General features: G+C 41.5%; 2 protein-coding genes across 3 annotated transcripts in view; both read right to left on the bottom strand.

Annotated features, from left to right (window-relative positions):
- Positions 1-1,305: 1,305 nt before the first annotated feature.
- LOC111225680 (hepatocyte nuclear factor 3-beta) lies at positions 1,306-3,854 on the bottom strand. Its single transcript, XM_022750695.1, has 2 exons — positions 3,565-3,854; positions 1,306-2,885 (listed from the first exon to the last, which is right to left on the bottom strand). The coding sequence occupies exons 1-2, from the start codon at positions 3,634-3,636 to the stop codon at positions 1,710-1,712; spliced, it is 1,248 nt and encodes a 415-aa protein (XP_022606416.1). The 5' UTR covers positions 3,637-3,854; the 3' UTR covers positions 1,306-1,709.
- Positions 3,855-14,146: 10,292 nt separating this feature from the next.
- LOC111225696 (serine/threonine-protein kinase D3-like) overlaps positions 14,147-20,701 on the bottom strand; it is a 43,992-nt gene continuing 37,437 nt past the window's right edge. Inside the window, exons 12-19 of one of the 2 annotated variants that reach the window (XM_022750719.1) lie at positions 19,383-19,432; positions 18,890-18,962; positions 18,676-18,782; positions 18,338-18,499; positions 17,293-17,391; positions 16,936-17,203; positions 16,353-16,438; positions 14,147-15,801 (exon numbers count right to left, since the gene is read on the bottom strand). In XM_022750719.1, coding sequence (XP_022606440.1) covers positions 15,628-15,801; positions 16,353-16,438; positions 16,936-17,203; positions 17,293-17,391; positions 18,338-18,499; positions 18,676-18,782; positions 18,890-18,962; positions 19,383-19,432 — 1,019 coding nt within the window. In that variant the 3' untranslated portion in view covers positions 14,147-15,627. Of the gene's footprint in view, positions 15,802-16,352; positions 16,439-16,935; positions 17,204-17,292; positions 17,392-18,337; positions 18,500-18,675; positions 18,783-18,889; positions 18,963-19,382; positions 19,436-20,701 lie in introns of both variants that reach the window. The other variant, XM_022750718.1, reaches the window with a different exon arrangement.

Raw genomic sequence — 20,701 nt, 5'->3', positions numbered from 1 at the left:
ACTTTAAAAATAGGGAGTAGACAATGGACCCCAGATTGTGAGGATAGAAGTTAGAGCAGCGCATTGAGGCGGCTCTGTTCCCAAATCAGCCCCCTTTTCCAGCTACTATTCTCCTGCGCCACGGGACGCTGTTTTATGTGACAATGACACTTAATCTTAGTCACTGATCTAAACTTTGCAGTGTGTGTGTGAGAGAGAGAGAGAGAGACTGTGCCTGTGTGTGGATGTGTGTGGAAGTGGGATCAACCTGGGTGACTGGCAGGCAGACAGGCAGGGTGTGTGAGTGACAGCCTGAATCATAATATGTCTCACTGTATGTGTGTGGGAATTTAAATGGCTGATTGAATAAATTTACAAAGTTAGTATTTGACCAGCTCCTCCTGCACACTGGGAGTCAGCAGCTGCCTATCAGCAACATCAAATTATATAGCCTACACACATGTATGTTAGCGAGTCTCTGTACGGGGCAAATTTCTACAGAAAACACTCCTTTTTATTTGCAGCATACTTGGAGTAGGGTTTATATATCTCAGCTCACTCTCTTTTTTCTGAACTGCTTCTCTGTGGGGTTGTCTTGTCTTCCTCGTCACATCAGTCTCAGAATATCACAAAGCTGCTGATGTGGTGGATGAACTTTTTTTTCCCCCATAAATATCCAAATTTATGTTTTGGATTAATGAGAGTGTGTTTGTTTTATTTACATTGAAATGACAAATTGAGAGCATTGTGCTCAGTGTTGTCCAGCAAAGCGATTAATCCCTGCGGAAAATATATGCGCCTTATCATAACAGCACGTGGACACGAATTATCCCTAGAATTAAGGAAAAAAAGATGAACTTATATCATTATATATCATTATATATCATTATATATTATTATTATTACCGGGAAACTCATCTTATGTACCCCTGAATATAAGAATGCGTCGATGTTATTATTCATGTTATAAAAAAATTCTGTCCTTATTTGTATCTTCCTCTTGACCAATTTTAGTTTTTAATATTTAATGTGTTTAACGTGAACTGTAATCAAAAGTAATGTTTGTATGTAATGTGTAAAATTATATATTGCTTATATTCTGTTCTATTCATTTAACCTTAGCCCCAAAGTCCACCCCCAGTAACTCTTAACAGCATTTAATGGTTTCCTCTGCTAGGCTACCACTACTGTTGAAGTATAATAATTAGTAGTTATAGTAAAAAATAATAATGATAATAATAATAATAATGATAATAATTATGATAATAATGATGATAGTAATAATAACGGTCAAACATGGTCATATTCAGAAAACAAAACCAATAACACTTTAATATAGATTCTGTTCTTGTCACTACAAGAATACACATATACAAGCCATAAATAGGAATCACACAAATGATTGAAGAAATCCTGCGAGGCATTTAAATTCATTTAGGAATCCAGTTATGCAGATGGAGGCTATTTTACAGCACGTTTTTGTTTGTCTTTGGGGTCCATTCCTGAAGCCGACTTCTGAACAGATCTCGTCACATTATCGTTACTTTTAATTATTATTATTATCAACATCCTTTCTCAAAATAATAAGGCTACTAACAAACTCGACAACTAAAACGGTGGGAAACATCAAAAATATCTGAAATACATATTGTACACAAACTCTATATTTTTTTTTACAAATGTACAAATTGAAGGAAAGAAAGTCCACATCGGAAGGAGGGGTGCAGAGTTTATGAGGAGTTCATGATTGGCCTGGAATAGACGCCTTGGTAGTAAGTTGTGTCAGGTATGGATGAAGAATCCAGACCGGCTTTCCCCGCCATGGAGCCCATGGAAAGAGCCCCGGCCATGGGGGAGCCATAGCCGGAGTAATGCATCACCTGCTCGTAAGTCTTTAGGTCCATTTTGTGATGCTGCTGCTCCGAGGACATTAGGTTATTGATGGAGAAGGGGTGGTTGAAGGAGTAGTGGTGCTCCGGCTTCAGGTGCGCTTCGTGGGCAAGGACCGAGTGATGCTGGGACATGAGGTGCTGCCCCTGCGACACCGGGGAGGCGGCGGCGTGCTCTGGGCTCAGGGCCTGGCTCGTCTTCATGTCCGACAGGGACCTTTTATGGTCGCTGGAGGAGGAGTTGGAGTGCGGGGACTCGTTGCCGTTGCAGCTCTCAGAGCTGCTGTTGGAGGAGCCGCCGTCCCCTCCCTTACGGCCGGTATCCTTCATGGCCATCTTCTTCTCGCACTTGAAGCGCTTCTGCCTCCTCAGGTAGCAGCCGTTCTCAAACATGTTCCCGGAGTCCGGGTGCAGAGTCCAAAAGGAGCCTTTCCCGGGTTTATCCGGCGACCTGGGCACTTTGAGGAAACAGTCATTGAATGACAAAGAGTGGCGAATGGAGTTCTGCCAGCGCTGCTGGTTCTGTCGGTAAAAAGGGAAGAGGTCCATTATCCACTGGTAGATCTCGGCCAGTGTAAGCATCTTACTGGGAGACTGCTGAATGGCCATGGTGATGAGAGAAATGTAGGAATACGGGGGTTTGGCGTGCGTGTAGCTCCGGCGGTAGGTCTTAGGGTCTCTGGACCTGTTGATGTTAGACTGTCCGTATATGGGGCTCATGGCGTTCATGGTGTTGTAGGATGTCAGGGCGTTCATAGACGCGGGCTGCGCGGTCATGGGACTCATACTGGGGCTCAGGGCTGCGCTCATGGCCGTCATGCCTGCGCCCATGCCGTTCATGGCTCCGGTGCCCGGTGACATCCCGGTCATGGAGGGACTCATGCCCGTGTTGACGTATGACATGTTCATGGAGTTGGCCGTCATGTTGGCAGTGGTGCTCATGCCGGACATGCTCATGTAGGTATTCATAGAGTTCATTCCCAGGCCCGCGTTCATGTTGCCAACCGAGGTGTAACACTGTCAGTGAGGGAAAGAGGAACTCATCAGTTTCATGTGGCACAATCATCACACTGAGGAAGTAAATACAACTGCAATTACTAAACATAGGTTAGTTTTTCTTTAAAACTAATAAAACCAGATTATTATTATTACTATTAATTTAATAATACATAATAATATTAAGATAATGGCTTATTTTAAATGTGCAGAGGCTGGTAAAGGTTGAAATGATCATAAAGGGTTTTCGCTCTCGCGTGAAATAGTTTGAGAATCCATGTAGTCTAATGCCACAGTTAAAGCAGGTCAATGAAATTAGACAAAATGTACAACAACGCTGATGAAACTGTTGACACGTAATATGACTGAGCTCACAGCGACTGCAACACAAATATTTGAATCAATCTCCACGAAATCAAACAGCTCCGGTGTTTGTTGAGTGGAAACATGACAAAAAATAATCTGATTCAGTAAAGATATGTATAGACTTCTCAAATTATAATCCGAGTGAAAAGTTTCCCCCCCCCTACATGTCAAGCAACTTTGTTAGGATAGTGCGCTGCGTGGAGATGGGGGAGGATTTGGAGGCGCCTCAAGTCAATATTTGATCACAAAGTTAATATTATCTCAGGGCTAATACTGAGTTGTATAAAATGGGATCGGCTTTAGACGGAAAAAAATATATATTTAAGGTACCCACCTCGGGCTCTCCGTAGTAGGTGCTCCAGTCGGTGTGTTCGTGTCCTTCCATTTTAACTGCTCCAAGCATCATGGAGGACTTTTACAAAGCGTCTCCCAGCAGAGGAAAAGCCAAAAGTCTCTCTAATAGCAGGTGACTGGGGACCACTGAGTGTGTTTGGGTCGTCGGTGTGTCCCTTCGTCAAGAACTGGCGCATGTGTGTCTTATGGAGCCAGCCGTGAAATGCGTCTGTCAGTGACTGGAGTTCAAATGACGCTCCGAGCTGCCTGTTAACGCTGTGATATAGCTCTGTGCGCTAGGCAAGCCTCCAATCCCTACTTCTACGCCTTGGGCCCTATTTGAATAATCTCCTCGCACCTAGATGTGAGACTCCTCAAGCTTCCCCCCTCCTCCTCTCCCTCCCTACACCACCACCACCACCCCAATTGTACACCTGAGCTGACTGAAAAGAACAGTTTCATATGAAAAGCTTCATTATAAACTAATCTTATTGTATTTTGGCTTAAAAAAAAGGAACTATAAAAGGAATGTTTGCCGCTCGTCCTTGGTGTGCTTTTCATTACGCACATCCTCAATAAGCGCAACCTACTTATTCCACTTCAACGGAGCTGCAATCATAATCCATTTTTATTGCATTCAAGGAATTTATAGCCTAAACCTACTATATATAACTGTTAATTATTTTACATCAACAACAAGGCAGTTATGAATTTAATACTCATAAAGGTAGATCTATAGTAGAAATCCGCTTTAGGTAAATGTGCCTTTTCATTAATAACTATTACACTGGCAGGGGTGTGTTGCTGTACGAATCCAGCCATATCCAGCTGTTTATTGTTACTCAGAAAAACATCATTATATTTTTAAACGCCTGCAGTGTGAACCTGCAGACTGATCGCTGATGTGGGCCTGCATGCGTGAATGTATGTGTTGCAGTGCGCGGGGAGCCTTCTGAGCTCCATTCAGATGGTTTCAACACTTTTGGTAAAATGGGTTAATATTCAAGTGATGCCAAGAGGCCAGTTGTTATCATCACTTTGCCCCAGATGTTTTGAATAAAAAGCTGCTGGACTCTTCCACCTGTCTCACCATTAAAATACGCGCCACTTTTCCTAAATAATTTCACGAAATAATTTACGAACAGGCGAGATTTTGTTCTACTTTACTGACCTGGATGAGAGTGTTACTGTTTCTAAATGTATTAATTAGTGTTGAATGTGGCAGACGCAGCTTCAGAGCGCCCTCTCTCGGTTATTATCTCCAACTGTGTTTGTGGCACAAAAAGCAGCCCAATTCCTTGAAATGAAAGTCCCGTGAAACATTTTAGAATCGATGCAAATTGTGTTCATCTCCTTTTGAATTTTTGACAATAAATAGATGCAAAATAATGTATGTAAGCCACAATAAACAGCGGTGTATAGAGGTTATTAAACCGCAAACTATTTACCCACCTTTTTATTTGCTAAACTGAGTATAGGGTTTATATAAATGTTAATGATGTCAGTTCAGAGTGTGCACCATGGTGTGGGGTGGACTGGGTGTTGTTCATACTGTTTTTTTTTTGACGCTCTTTGAATAATGAAACTTTATTTCTACCCACTGTCTCAGTATCAGACGGCTGAGGCCTCTTCTGCTTGTCTGTACAGTATTTGTGTGACACAAACATCAAGGTGAGGCTGCAGTCCGGTGCCAGCCACGTGTCAGTAGTTGTACATCTATTTGACTGCATATTTACGCAAGAGCATAACTATCAGTATAGAGCCCCATTAGTAAAGGCGAGTAAACCTGTCGTGTTGACGAGGGACTAACAGAGTCTGCTTAACTTGGAAATGAGATCATGAGAAAACGCTGCGTGTGTGTTTGAGGACTGGGGATTGCAGCGGAGGAGCTGGAGAAGCTCAAATCTGCGCCTTCTCGGCTTCACTCAGTCAACACTCGTTTTGATTATTATTGTTTTTAAAGATTCAAATTTTCGGAATGACAAAAAAAAACAAAACAAATGAAAATAACTATTCAATATTTATTTACATATTTTACATCAACATATATTATTATTTGTAGAGCTGTACCTAATGTGTTAGGGATTATGAACATGTAGGTCTTAATATAAAACAACATACATGCCTCATCATGAATAATGCATACAAAAATTACACATTTAAAAATGTCAAATATTTAAACAAGATCTGTTTCACACATATTGCATCAAGCATATTACACAAGCATGGTGGTTTTTCAGAGTAAAAAGAAAAGTGTAGGACGCTTTTTTACACAAGTGTGTGAACTGACCAAAAATCTCCCAGTGTGTGTTAACTTCAATAAGACTGTTCCTAAAGTGTCACCAGATCTATGTGTGTATGTCTGAAAATATGAGGATTTCACATAGTTATTCCAACAGACGGACACAAACTGTCAGTACTCTAAAATGGTCCTTGACCTGCATGACATTATGTTCCTGAATGAGACATGTTGCTAATTCCACAGTTAATCATCAACCTGCTGGACTCCTCTGACATGGGTGAAGGTCACATTTTGGATTTAGTTAAAAACAAAAACTTCAGCTGGCTCCATTTTCTCTATCACCTGATTTCGTGTGTAATTATTCATGCGCTGGTGTGTGTGTGTGTGTGTGTGTGTGTGCGTGCGTGTGTGCGTGCGTGCGTGCGTGCGTGCGTGCGTGTGTGTGTGTATACTAATACACTCAGTGTCTCTATGTCACAGGTGGAAAGGGAAATCATGCAATTATATTTTCAAGTGGGGTACAAAAAAAGTTGTGCAACATCTCTAACATCTCTCCTGGGCAACAGAGGGAAATCAGTCAGTGTCAGTTTGGCAATATCTACACTGCATGGGTCACATACTCTAGAGAACTGAAACATGGCTCTGTTTCACTCCTGTCACCTTTTTAAATGTTTCGTGGTTCAATAGGTTTTTTTAAACAGAAATTAACAAATAAAGTGTGTGCAGAGGACACAGGAGGAGTGTGACCATCAAGTGATGATATTTTAATTCCCCTTCATCTCTATTTGCAATTACAATATGCCACTAAATTCCACCATCCCTTCACCACCAAAACAAGAACATCTGCCTTGCAACATTAAATTTTCTTTAACTTGTAACAGTGGTGGTGGCCACTCACCCATTATGGTTGGATGACAAATAGTGACTGAAACATCACACATCCAATTTAACTGCATTATTCCCCGATTTAACTGTAACATACACAGACTGTGCGTAGGCCTGTTTCTTAATGAGAAGTTGACTGTGATGACATGCAAATAGATGTCAAATGAACAGAAACACCATTTTGAGAAATTGTTTTAAAACAGGAATTATTTTCAATAAACAGGATCTAATTTTTGTGAACAATGTTTTTTCACATAAACATTTCAGAGCTCAATGCACAATAAAACCATCTTATGATTATATTATAGTCATATTATGAGGAAGCATAATTGTACCAGTGGAAAGCTACATGCTAATAATACAGTGCAGAACATGTTAACTTCTGGTCAAATCATTAATAACTTCTGATTATCCTGTTAATTGAATTTTAATCTGCAGTATGTGATCTGTCTTTTTGAAGCACATGTTTAGCACATTCAGCACATGAACTGGAGCCCTGTCATTTTAAATGCTTCACAAGCATCACTATAACATGTGCCACACAAACTGCTGTTGCATTCATTGTTGAATGCTCTCTTTCCAACTCATGCTTTCACAACCGTGTGCATACAAAGGAAAAAAACACAACATTGCATTTGCCTGTGTTCAGAAGTACGAGTCACAAAACACTTTGTTCTTGTAAAGTTGACAAATCCCCAGTGGTGCATGTGCCCTACATCTCTGCTCCCCTCGTGGATTAGCCTCCATGATGATCAGTGCTACTTTTCACACATTCAAGTGCCATTCCCTTACTGGTTATGATAAGGGCAAACACGAGGTGATGAAAGTTTAATGAGTCATTTAAAGAAGTGAAGCACAGACACCTGCATGAGCAAGGCCCTAAAATGGCACCACAAAGCCTATAGTTTTGTGGCACAGATGCTGTTGGGTGTCTGGGAGGGTTTTTTTTTTTTTTTGGGTGCAGGGCAGGGGGATGGAAACCGTGTGCTCTCTGCTCTGTGAGAGGGAGGCGGAACTCTTCGAACATTCCTTCAAACACCCAGGAGTTGTTGGCAGGAATGTGTTAACTTTAAGTTTCAACTTTCAAAGTAAGCCTTTTTTTTCCAACTGAAATTTAAAGATTCACTTAACAATGTTGCTTTTTGTGCTTTTGTGTCCTTCTGAATGCACCAAGTCACACAAAAAAAGCACAGGGCAAAGGGTTAAGCATGTAATTCATCAAAATAAAATTAATAACGAGAGAGTATTCCTCTTAGAAAGTGCTGGAAAAAAAAATGTTTGCTGCCAACTTGCCTGTGGTGACAGTAAACATTCCAGAGCCGGGCTGGAGTTTGGACTTGCCATTATCTGCCACAGCTGTGACAACGCCTGTTGGCTGCAGGTTTGTGGCTGGCCACACTGTGTTTACCTGGAAATGAATCTGAAAAGCGGCTGGACTGGGAAGGCACACAACCCAGCTAAATAAAAACTGAGAGTGGTCATTGCAGCGAGATGCAGTGGGAGGGAGTCCAAAGTTATTGCACTGGCCCCAGTGGGTCAGGGAGCAAACACAGGCGTAAACGCACTAAGGATATCCTCAAATATGCACCTTTTGATATTGAGAGGAATGTGGCGAGGAATGCCATTCGATATGTTTTATGTTGACTGTATCCAGGGCACTGCAGATTCAGTACTTGTCATGTTAAAGGACCTTATGTTGACTGCTGCCCTTCATTTATCAAACAAGGTGACAGTTTATCTATTGGACCACAGGAGTAGAGTCAGGAAGGTGGGATCCCCAGTGATGCACAGATCAGATGACACTAAAGAATGCATGTGCACTGAAGTAGTGGCTTCAGGAGGTCCCATGGTGGAAGTGTTAAGTTTTACATTTATAAAATAAATGTGGGTACCACTTTTTAATAGGGAGCCGTACATAAAGGGCTGTAGTAAATTGCTTTATTAATCATTAATAAATCATTTAATAATGTTATATAGATCAGTTAAAATTACTAATGAGACCAACTTTTGGGTTGCCTGGTTATTAAAACTCTACTTGACTGGTTAGACCAATTTCTATATATAAAAAAAGAGCTGCAAATATATGGATCATATCCATTTATTAACAACCTATTTACATTTATGGCTTATTTGAAATTGAGACATCCATGATAATTTATTAACAGATGGCTTACATTTATAATTGCATTATTACCAAACTGAATTAATAAACACAAGGCGGCAACCCAAAATTTAGAAACAATTTATTAACCATTTATAAACCAGTTAGGTGCAACCTATAGGCATTTTTAACCAGCAGTTTATTGGAAAACATTTTAATGTGTATTGGTGTGGATAATTAATTGTAGATATCTGTCAAATTTAAAACTATGAATGAATTTAAAGAGAAGAAAAGAAAAAAACTCACACATCATGTGGATTACATGATATATTTTATGTACTTTATATATACCCCAACTCTGACATATGTCTGTTCACATCCCATTGTTCCTTGTCTGAACTTTCTAAGCAACATGGATAGGGTGTGTATTAGAGCCAAAAGATTTAATATCACCAAATCAGCGCATTGTTATTCATTAGTGGACCAACTGCAGAGTCAATACACATTTAATCACAGACTGAAGGCAATTAAAACAGGAGGGGGGCCAGTAGTGCTATGTTAATTAAAGTGCCAGGCTCCCATGGGAAGCTCTGTGTCTAAATATCACTACAATCAAGCCCATGCCATAATCCATGATGAGCTATTGCCGTTTACACTCGGCCGCCATGCTGTCAGATCCCCGTCAGCGCAGACAAGAGGGCAAACCTGGGCGGATGATTAAAGAGTTGTGTATCAGCAATGGTCTTTCTAATCCTAATTGACTCGAGGGACATGGGCACAAAGATACTGACATCCTTTCCTTGACAGTTTTAGTAATTGATCAACTATCCTGATGTAGTTTTGAATAGACACAGTGTTATGAAATAATTCAGTCTTTAATACAATATCTTCTTCTGATCATCACAATGGTCATTTTCCTCAAATGTGCTGAGCTGCAACCATCTCTGAGAGACCTCTTGAGAAAACACACATACACACACACACATCTCAGTTCTACATCTTGGAGAGGCTTTTGGTCCATTTCCTTTTTCCATCAGTCACTCAGTGAGTGAGTGAGTGAGGTTCATATCTGCTGCTGTCTTATCTGTATTCCAGGCTGATGGGGAAATTCAAGTTTGGGATTACCTCTGACTGCTGACCCGAGCCCATCTCAGACAACTGGCCAGCCCTGCACTTTCATTATTCTCATGCTTCAAAGCACCATACAACAAAATCTCACACTCTCTTGAGCAGAGCCACGCTGCTGGCATATCTAAAATCCCTGTGTCTGAACGTGCTATCTTTGATTCGTATGCATGAGGATAGAAATTAAAAGCTGATAGGGGGGAAATGTTTTATCTGGTCTACATTAGAGCAGAGCATATATCTTCTACCTTCTACCAGGCAGTTGTCTCCTTCCTGTATGGGCTGAGGGTCCATCCATATGCAGATGGCTAATTTGTAGTGTTTACAGAGGAGCATAGAGGGGGCCGACAACTCATGAAGAGGGCTGAAAAGGGGCTGCCTATGTGTCACCCCAGAAGCCTGGTGGTAAAGCCTGCCCTTCCAGAGCAACAACATAAGTGTCCAATCTGTGTTTGCTTACCCGTGGACACCGATGGCTGAGTCCTGGCCAGGGGCCCGTAAATTTTGCCTTTTTTACAGGCCCTGACAGCTAACAGGCTATTGGGAACAGCGGCCCAATGACACAGCCACTCAACAGATTAGCACCTCATCAGCCTCCTGCGGCTTCGAACAAATACGGTCCCTGCCTCTTTTAAGAGACAATAGGGCCGCCACCGCTAAACAACCCCCCGCCAAGACAGCCCCCACCCTCCTCCAGCCACAGAACTTCCTGGTCTGGTCTTTCTCCGGGCCACAGCTGCATCAAGGGGTCCTTCCCCAGTCCCTGAGCCCACCCCGACCCCAATTGGCAAGATGTGTGTATTTCAGGTGAGCAAATATTGCCACTTGCCTGAGAGTTCAATGGCCAGTCCTTTCAGGGCAGTGGGGGGGGTTGCGTATTGCGCCTGCCTGCTTTGCAACAGGGGTACATGTGGCCTCACACAGCAACCAGTCCACAGGATGGGTCAGGGGAATTCTCCAGGCACAGCTGGAGTCAGCAAATCAAACATACCTATATAGCTCATCTGCATTTTCCCAGACTAGGAAACCATTTCCAGCTTTCATTTCCTCTCTCCACAGCTTTTACAACAAAAGGGTGACTTGATGTCCCAATCAGCCACCACACACACAGATTTGACCTTTTTTTCTACAATACATGGTCTAAAACTCTGACCTCGAAGACATATAATTTAAAGCATAACCTATCTTTTCATCAACTAAAATTCCCTGGAAATTGACACACACAACTCTCACTAGGCAATAGGAGCACATGCAGCGGAATTGAAAGCTGAGCTTGTCAACCATTCATCATGTTTCTGTCTCCACTACACACATTCAAGGTGTAAATGCCCTCTGCAGCTGCATTCATTTGTCATCCAGGTCTTAATGTGGAAAAAAAGATAGGGAAAATACATTGTGTGCTGAGATTGTATTAGAGATTGGAGATAGAGTGTTTCTTGAGACTTGTGCCCTTTGTCAAGGACATGGGAAGAAAAAGTAAAACAGTGTGGGTAGTGTGTGGGTTTCAGTTAGTTGCAGGCAGAAAGCACTGAACAGATGAAGTTAAGCTTTTTGTTGTTTTAGTATCAGACATCACATCATGAGAAATTGTTTAGCATTTCTTAATTCCAGTCAACATTTGTTGAAAACGTACGATAATACTAATTAAATGAATCACTATTTACTGGTCATGACTGACAGACGGCATTGTGAGGATGAAAGGCCACCAGCTGAATGCCACACCAACAAGTCCCTCACAGAAAGGCCAGGCCCACAGCTAAAGAGAACAGGATCAGCTTAGGTAAAGGCTACAGGCCCGTGGATGCAGCCAGCTGTGTATTGGGTCAGAAGATGATGTGTCAGTGCAGACTGAGAACCACCTTGATCCCTGCTGGAAGTCAAACAGAAGTGTGGATAGCCGTGTCCTGGGAGGCCTTCTCTGCCATCACAGTGAAATGGAACTGGCCCAGAAAGTAAACAAGATCTCTCCCCATCTCTCCCCCAAGCCCAGACCAACCTTGTCTGGGTGATAGGTTTTTTCTGTTGTTCTGTTTGTTTGCTTGTTTGGTCTGGAGCCCATGGATACCCAGCATGAAGTAGAGAGGAGAAGCAGAGGAATGGAGGACGTGGAAGAGAGAGGAGAGAGGAGAGGAGGTGCTGGACAAGGATGCATGACACACAGACCTCCCCTTGAGGTGACGAGAGAAGTGCTCAGAAGCTACCAGGCAAAGCTGCTCAACAAATATACACAGACCACAGGATCAGGGCAACAAAGACAGATCGCTGTCTCTAATCCTTCAACAGATGTTATTCCTGACACACATCTGACAGCACAGTCTTAATTCATGTAAATTACCAATCAACCTTTCAAATGTGTTTTATAGTTCACTCTAAAGGAGATTTTTTTATGACTCATCCACTCAAAATCTCTGGCATTTACACAGGTTAACTCTAAATGTGGTGAAGGACAACACATATGATTTGATAATCAAATTTCAGGGGGCAAAAATGAATCTCTGTCCATTTCATAATCACAAAATGTTTCACCAAACCTACTGTTTCAGAAACTTCCACAATCTCCCTCACAATTTCAGTGGATTCACCTACAAAGAGTGACACCCTCTGGCAGCAAAGAGAATTGCTTTCTCCGTGGAGGCTGTGCATGAATTGTCCCCATATGACATTATATTAATATACAGTAAAGATATACAGTATATATTGAGAGTTTAAGCACATGGGGCCTGTATGTTGCTCATTTTTCCCTTCTGATAATGTTAGCTCATAATGTCATAAGTTACACATTTCACACACTAAATATTTTCCTTGTCATTATATTCAAAATAATGCCAACTTGCCATCAGAGAGCACTCTTTGAAATAGTAACTGTACTGCGGTTTACTGTGAGCTTTTATTGTTTAAAGTTTAAAGGCCCACTTAGCATAATATTTATGATGTATAGAAATAGTCTACATTAAATAATCCTCTGGACCACTGGTTCTAAACCAGTCGTAATGTCACAAAATCATGCTCCTCTGAAACTGAGATTTAAAGCAGTCATAGAGAAAATTTGTCCCTTCTGCAGATGAATGTGAAAGCAGTCTTCTCATGTCAAACTCTACATCTTTCTGCACATTGAAAGTCAAATATCCTGACAATATAAAATACACATTAAAATGTTCTCTACTAAAGTGGAATATTGTTTTGAATGGAACAACACTGCATAAAACCCATTTAAGTCTTTGAAGAAAGCCATGAACCACCAGAAATATTACACTTCCATCCAACCAGAGGAGGGAGACATTGCACCTTATTTCCCCAGAACATTTGCACTAATGTCCTTTTCTCTCAACTGCTGAAGATACACATCTTTTCACATTGTATCCTTACATCTGACAAACACAAGCTACTCTAAAGTTGTGGAGGACAGTTTGTATTTATTTAGTTCAAGATCAACTCAGTGAACTCTAACAGGGCTGTTGTATTTGTGCCTGTTGAGACTATAAATGTCTCTGGGGTTAATGGGGTCATCTGGCCTGCTAAGAAGGTCCACATCTTGAAATCATTCAGACTAACAGACACAGGAGAGCAGTATTGAGTATCTTGAAGAGAAAAAGTATCTTCAACTTCTCATCAGTGGCTATTAGAAGATAGCACTATAATAAGGCTAGCCATGATTGCTAACAGTGGTCAGTCGGTATCTACAGTAAGTGCGGTGAACACTGGTGAAGGAATCAAGGAACGCACACTTCAAAGACTTTGCTAAATTAATGACAGCTGTCTATTCTCTGCAGTTTATGGTGAATTTTACCTTCAGACAATAGACCCATTCAGAAGTACAGTGCAGGAATAAGACATTTCATTCATATGGCTGGAGTTGAACACACGTTTGATACTTGAAGGAACTCCATGATAGCATTTATCCTGAGTGATTTCAAAGTCTTCCACAAACCCCCACATCACCACCACCCTCTTTAACTATGTCATTACTCCCTTGTGGTGAGCGACTGGCTCGGCAAACTGCTCGGTGTGGTGCAACAATCACATCCAGCTGCTGAGAATGGGATCTGACATGTGAAACCACTACACACACACACACTCACTCACACACCATGATGCAACATACACAAAACTACAAGCCAGGGCTGCTTATGCATGCATGCATGCTGCGGCACTGAAATCCAGAATCTATTAAAGTCATGAGCACGAACAAGAAGACAGTCAGAACCCGAAGAAAACTTTCATTCTCAGTTAAGAAGATGGGTTTTTATTCCATTGGTATGAACTGAAATATACAAAACACTGACACCTGCCAATCCAGCGGCAACAAAGACAGGGAAAGGACAACAGGAAACAGGAAGGTACTCCCAAAACACACCAATAAAGCAAACTACAAAACTGTAGCACTATAAACTCCCATGTGAACCGAACTGTAATTATACTTAATTTCTACTATGTCTACTGTCTAGACAAAAGGGCTGTCGAAATGGTCCTGACAACATAATAAACAGGATAATGGACACCAATATTTTGTTCTATGTGAAAACCTAAGTTGGCCGCATGTGGCGATGCAACACTTCAGACACCTACAGAGCAACTAAAACACATATTTCAGAATTGGAGTCACATTCAAAAATACTGCAAAAGTACAGAAGAGAGTACACAGACAGATGATGCTCTAACATAGAGTCCATTGCTGATTTTAACCTCATGTTGAACAGAGGTATTGGCTCCATTATTGCATTTACTGAAGGTTCAGGGTTATGGTCTTGTAACACTTTAGAAATTAACAATGTTAATTACGAAAAACAGTTTGGAGACATTGAAATTAAGTTTTTGTTGACGTGATTGGTCAGCGTCTGTTTGTCACTTTGTCCAGGGGACAGTTGATAAAACGTACACACTATAAGCTGCCACTAAACAGATCATACACTCTAACGGTGTGTTGGCTGAAAATACCTGCTGGGATTTGTGACACAGCAGCCAATAGTGTGATAGTGTGACTATCACTCTTTAACTCTCTGCACCCAGACCGGACCCTCGAAAGCTGTTTGCTCTCTGTAGCAGCGAATAGTGTTTCTATTCAGTTGCTATGTTCAATGGTAATATAGTGCAAAAACCTACCACAATTACTAAATACATTAAAAAAAAATATACAAATACATGTGATAGTTCCAGTTTCATGCCAAAGGACAGTCTCACAAACAGTTTGGAAATGAGAACAAACTCAAGTGTGTTTGATTTTCAGGCTGTAAATCCCTTGTGAAAAGTGCCCTTTGCTCCTGGGGTGAGATCTCTCTCCGATCTCTCTCACATACAGAACAGAGCCATATTATTGCTCAAAATGAATCAGAACTACAGGTACATTAACAAAAGTTTTAAGTTCACCTTGAGTATTTTGACTTGTGATTGTTCTTGAGTGAATCCATGGAATGTTTTGACCTTGTGCAAAAAGGAGGAGAGAACACTCTTCTCTCCTGACAGTTTTTTAATGCGTTCATGTGGCACGCATATCGCCAGCCTGCTGCTTGTAGCAGAGCATCATGCTATGATTTCTGCCGGGGTTTTCCGCACTTTTAAAGCCTCTGGAGAGTAATTCTCCATCTGATCGGCTTCTCTCTGTTTCCACAACAAACAGTCCTGCAGGGAAAATCCACCGCTCCCCAAGCTTCATACAAAAAGTCCCTGTGACAATCTTTGTCCTTAACACGTGGTGTAGAAAGTCCCCCGTGCCACTAGGGGTCCTCTTCCATGTCGTCCAGGTTGGGAGCCATGATGAAGTGTTTGGGGTAAATGAGACTGTGCTCGTCTGCATACTCCTCCCAACGTGCGTCGTCGCTCTCATGGGTGATGTAGCGCTCGCCTCGCCGTGTCTCAAACTCCCTGAGGTCCAACCATGTCTGATAGTCCTGAGGAAAAGAGATATGGACTTTTAAATTCAGTCAGTACTTTGTTTATTTAATTGTTTTATGCAATTTAAAATAGTTTGAGTCTGTATGGCTACAGGTTTTCAACTCCATCTGTATATGAATGGTTAGAGGAGTCAGTGTCCTTGTAGTAAGAACCATGTTGGACATTCAGAGAGTGCAAACTGCAAAAACCGGATATTAATTGATTTTGATTGATCTCACTTCTGTTGTTATTCTTTATTTCTTTTACTCATATTTGGGGTAATTCTGTGCTATATTTTAACTACAGTTACAAGGGATTCAGCAGGTGGGCTACATCTGGACACATGTTTTTCAGCCTTTGTTTGCACCATGAAAAGTCTTAGTTCCTGTTTGCACTGTAACCACTGTTTTATAGAAAACAATCAGTATCAAAACATGATTATTATTAGGAAAGATATCGATATCCTTGGAAAGTGTAATGCACACTGACATCAGTGATAACAGTGAAGAACAAGTGTGATTTGTGATAGAAACTGTCAATTTAAAGGGTCAAAAACTATATATGTCACCTGTAACCAGGGATGGCTGAGACACTTGTCCACGCTGTACCTCTTCCTCATCTTGACTTGGAGAAGATTGTTGATCAGATCTGTGGCTGTGAGGGAAATAGATCATGTGCAGACTGTGTCAAGAAACGGATCTTACAGCATCTCATATCAACAGCATACAACAGGAAGTGACTTGTTCACAGGAAAAGATAAAGATCAGCAGTGTATAAAAACAAGAACAAGGGTTACTTTAGTTGGTTTACTACGCATTAGCATCAACACCTTCACCAGTTGTTTTCACCTTGTAATATATGTCCCACTCTATGTGGGCGGAGCTTCACCTAGGGCAGCTGCGGAGATGTGAAAGTGATTCATTTCGACCACAGACAAAGACAAGTCAGAGAAAAGTTCATGCGACCCAGACGTGTAGGTGGGGAGGACAACACTGAGGCTACATGTCTGAGTATCAGTTTGACACGAATATACAGGTGCAACCAGGCCACCAAGAGTTTACAAGAGTGGAGGACAAACTAACTGTCAGATTAGATTGATCATTGGTGAATTTTTGGATGTTTCCAAGTAAAGGAGCAAACAAAAGAATTACCCTCTGTAGAGATGTCCTTCCAGGGCGTAGGTGGGTACATGAAGGCGGCGTTCTGAATCTGATCATTAATGTCCTCATCCTCGTTAAAAGGGAATGTCCCGCTCAAGCTAACGTACACAATGACTCCCACTGACCACATGTCTAAGGAACGGTTGTAGCCTTTACTGCGCAGCACCTCTGGAGCCAGGTAAGCTGGAGTGCCCACTACAGACCGCCGGAAAGACTTCTCGCCTATGATACGGGCAAAGCCAAAGTCACACAGCTTCACCTGGAGAAAGACAGAAAAACGTGGTTGTCGTATACACACACACCCATATGGACAGAGCAGCAACATTGATACATATACTTTTTTTTTACCTGAGGAAAGGGCTCTGCAGAGGCCAGTAGTACATTCTCAGGCTTCAAGTCACAGTGAACAATGTTTTTGAAGTGCAGATGTCTCAAGGCCACCAGGATCTGTTGCAACCAAAACGCACAGATTTAGCTCCAAAAATCCAGATGACAATACATCTAAATGTTTTTTAGACCAGAGTCTAAATATTTTAATGTAAATAGCATATAGTATAAACAGAGTAATGTTTGTATAATCCATGCAGTAGAATTTATGGTGCTGCCATGTGGAAAAATCACAGCAGTATAAGCATGCTAATGCCCTTAAATACTTCCATCTTGACCAGTACCTTCACATAAAGACATATGATCTCATCTCATCATCCCATCTATATTCACGAGTGCTGGCATAAGCTAGCGCTGCACGCATGTCTGCCTATGGCCCTGTACCAAAACCACAGCGCGTCTGGCTCGCCTATCTTGACCCTGGCATTGACAGAAGCCTTCCCGGCCACATCAGAGCCAGGCCAGCCACAGCTAATGGGGCCGTTGTTAATGGTCCCGCTCCTGTTTGGGACCCGGGATCCGCAGAGGCCCAGGGCCCTGCTGCTCTTCTAATCAGCCCACAAAGCCACCAGCGTGCTGCAGGCTGTAATCCACAGCCAGGGAGGAGGCTGTGATGCCATGCAGACCAATCCCATAAACAATCCCCCCACCCACCGCCGACCCCGACACACACACAAATCAGCTCACCACAAGAATAAACAGGCCCTGGAGCTGGAGCACAGACTCACTCACAGTGGGCTAACACACCCCGAAAACAGAAGGGAAGATACAGAGAGAGAGTGAAGGGAACTGATGATGGAAAATAAAGATGGAAAAATGCAGTGAAGGATGGTGCAATTTAAGTATAAAGTGTGGAAAGGCAAAGACACATGCCGTAATCTAATCGATTAACAGTTTATTTGACAATGACCAGCTGCCTTCAGAGAGAATATAGTAACAACAGGCTACGGATCACTCTAGTGAAGGTCAGCACGTGCAAGAGAAGCATATTTCCGCAAACACAGACCTGTGTGACGAGGAACTTGGTGATTCGTTCGGGCAGTTTGCTCTTCTCGCTGGACAGGATCATCTCCAGCATGTCACCGTGCAACTTCTCCATGACAACAAAGACCCGCTCTGGCGTCTCGAACATACACTCCAAGTTGACGATACCTGGGTGGTGCAGATTCTGAAGAAAAGCAGAGAATGACATCAAGTTGAAATTTTCTGCTTTCATAGAACTGTAATGGTCTGTAACATAGAGACAAAACAAAGAGCTGTTAAAACGGACAGTACTCACTATCCTTTGTAACACGTTATTATGCTATAAATCACTTTAGCTGTTTGGTGGATTGTGGTAATTACCTGTAATATGGCCACCTCGTTCCTCAGTTGGCTCTCCTGCTTGGTAGGAAATCTCATCTTGTCAATAACTTTGATGGCCACATCTCTGCCGCTCTTTCTGTGTTTGCCTACGATATGATGGGACACGGTAAAATGAATATAACTTTAATAGAATTCACAGTGGATCTATAGTATCTAAAAGGTATGTAGTACCATATAAAAAAGAGAAACTTACCTCCATACACAATGCCAAACTGGCCTGACCCCAGCACCTCATCAGAAAATATTTGGTACACCGAGGCAATGTCCTACACAGATAAATTGCATTGTTACTTCATTATGGTATTTTGCTTTTACTTGTGGAAACATTCAGTTAACTTTCCATGCTGTCATTGGCAATCCGTAACAGTTACATCATCTAAAGCCTGGCTAAACTGCTGTTCCTCCAAAATGTTTTCTGGTATTGCCAAATATTTAACTTTCACTCAATGCAGAAGTGGAACTAAGACAAAAATCCCTTGACCAAAAAAAAAAAAAAAAGTCTGCAGCTTCCCCATTTGTGCAACATAAAAAGCTTCCAATGGAGGTTTTAGTGAAAGACAGTAGGATACAATTTCTGATGTTACCACAACAGCTACTTTAATAGCACATGAATGCATGCATGTGCAGGCTGTGCTGGGAAATTGTGCAACAGCATCTCAGAAAAAAAAAAAAGAAACCCTGCTCACCACATTCTCCTGGATCTGGCAGTTGGACACAGATATGCTGATGGACAGCTCTTCTGGAGGAGAAAACACATGATGTTTCCACATTCAACAACTGAAAAGCGCCACTTTACCGGTGCATAAAGCAGTCAGTCAGTCCTTAAGTGATTGTAGTCAGAGGAACATTGCTCACATACTAGTATTTTTTTTTTTTTACAACTTTCCTTCTTATCACAGCTGCATGCAATAAGTCACAGCCCCACATAATGAAGCATTTTATTACACAATAAATTGGCTATCAAATTGATTTGGGAAGCTATGTGTGACAGAATGGTGCAAGTATGCATTGCATTTCATAACTTGGAATTTAGACAGCGGCAGGGGCTAATTCTGCACGATGAATAGAAAGTACAAAACATGATGTTGTGATCATTAAACTAATACAAAAATGTTATTTTCATCCTGGAAAAATGACATAAATTACATTTGTAGATTTAATATTAATATCATGTACAAGTTCCTCTACCTACACTTCATAAATGAAGGAAGATCTCCAGAGCATGGACAGTTTTATATGCTGTGCTGTCATTTCACAACGTTGAAGTGGTTTCAAAAGTGACAATGAATTTCTGTTTCAGGTCCACAGCTTGTTGTGACTGCCTCGTTTTCTAATGTCATGCACATGCTTAAAATCCTTTGCTGCTAATGGGATGACTCTCATGTGGATCTTCAATATAAATCAGTCTCTAACCATAGAACCTCTAATAATGGTTCACAGGCTCAGATATAATTCCTGTCTTTAATGTTAAGGACCAAAACTTCTGAGTGAGTCTCAGTTTCTGTCATGTCAGTTAATTTTTCAGTACTGTCAAATAGAGACTTACTTTACAGCCTCACTTCCTTTGGCCTATAGACACTGACGCAGGGCTTTCCCTTCCTGTCGAAAGTTGATGGAAGGTTTTTTTTGTACCACCTTCACCAATAAGGTCTCCTACTTTTAATTTGGACAAATGTCAAACTTTCAACACACATAATCGAGGCTCTTGTCATTTGATGTGGCTCTAGTAGGTACTTTGGCCTCGCGCTGCTACAGGAAATAACCTGCAATATTACAAGTCATCACTGAAAAGGGAAATGCAAACCAAATAGAGTCATATTCCTCATTTTTATATATATTACAAATACCAGCCATCTTCACCACCTTTTATATATTAAAATATGCCCTCATTCTAGGCTTTGCAGCCATAAAGAAAGACTATATGTGTGAAAATAACAAAATGTAATCCTTGGGCCCTTGAAATCCTATTGTGAAGTTTATCAACAATTAATTGTCTTAAATCTCC

The sequence above is a fragment of the Seriola dumerili genome, unplaced genomic scaffold, assembly GCF_002260705.1.
Source record: "Seriola dumerili isolate Sdu_G_001 unplaced genomic scaffold, Sdu_1.0 BDQW01000149.1, whole genome shotgun sequence".
NCBI classification, from domain to species: domain Eukaryota; kingdom Metazoa; phylum Chordata; class Actinopteri; order Carangiformes; family Carangidae; genus Seriola; species Seriola dumerili.
This window is presented reverse-complemented; position numbering and strand designations above follow the sequence as displayed.

What these genes read in the sequence shown, in the direction of transcription:
- LOC111225680 (XM_022750695.1), bottom strand. Translation starts at nt 3,636, where the DNA reads ATGATGCTTGGAGCAGTTAAAATGGAAGGACACGAACACACCGACTGG. An exon ending in CCTACTACGGAGAGCCCGAG is followed by an intron (nt 2,886 to 3,564) that starts GTGGGTACCTTA and finishes CCTCACTGACAG; the next exon opens with TGTTACACCTCGGTTGGCAA.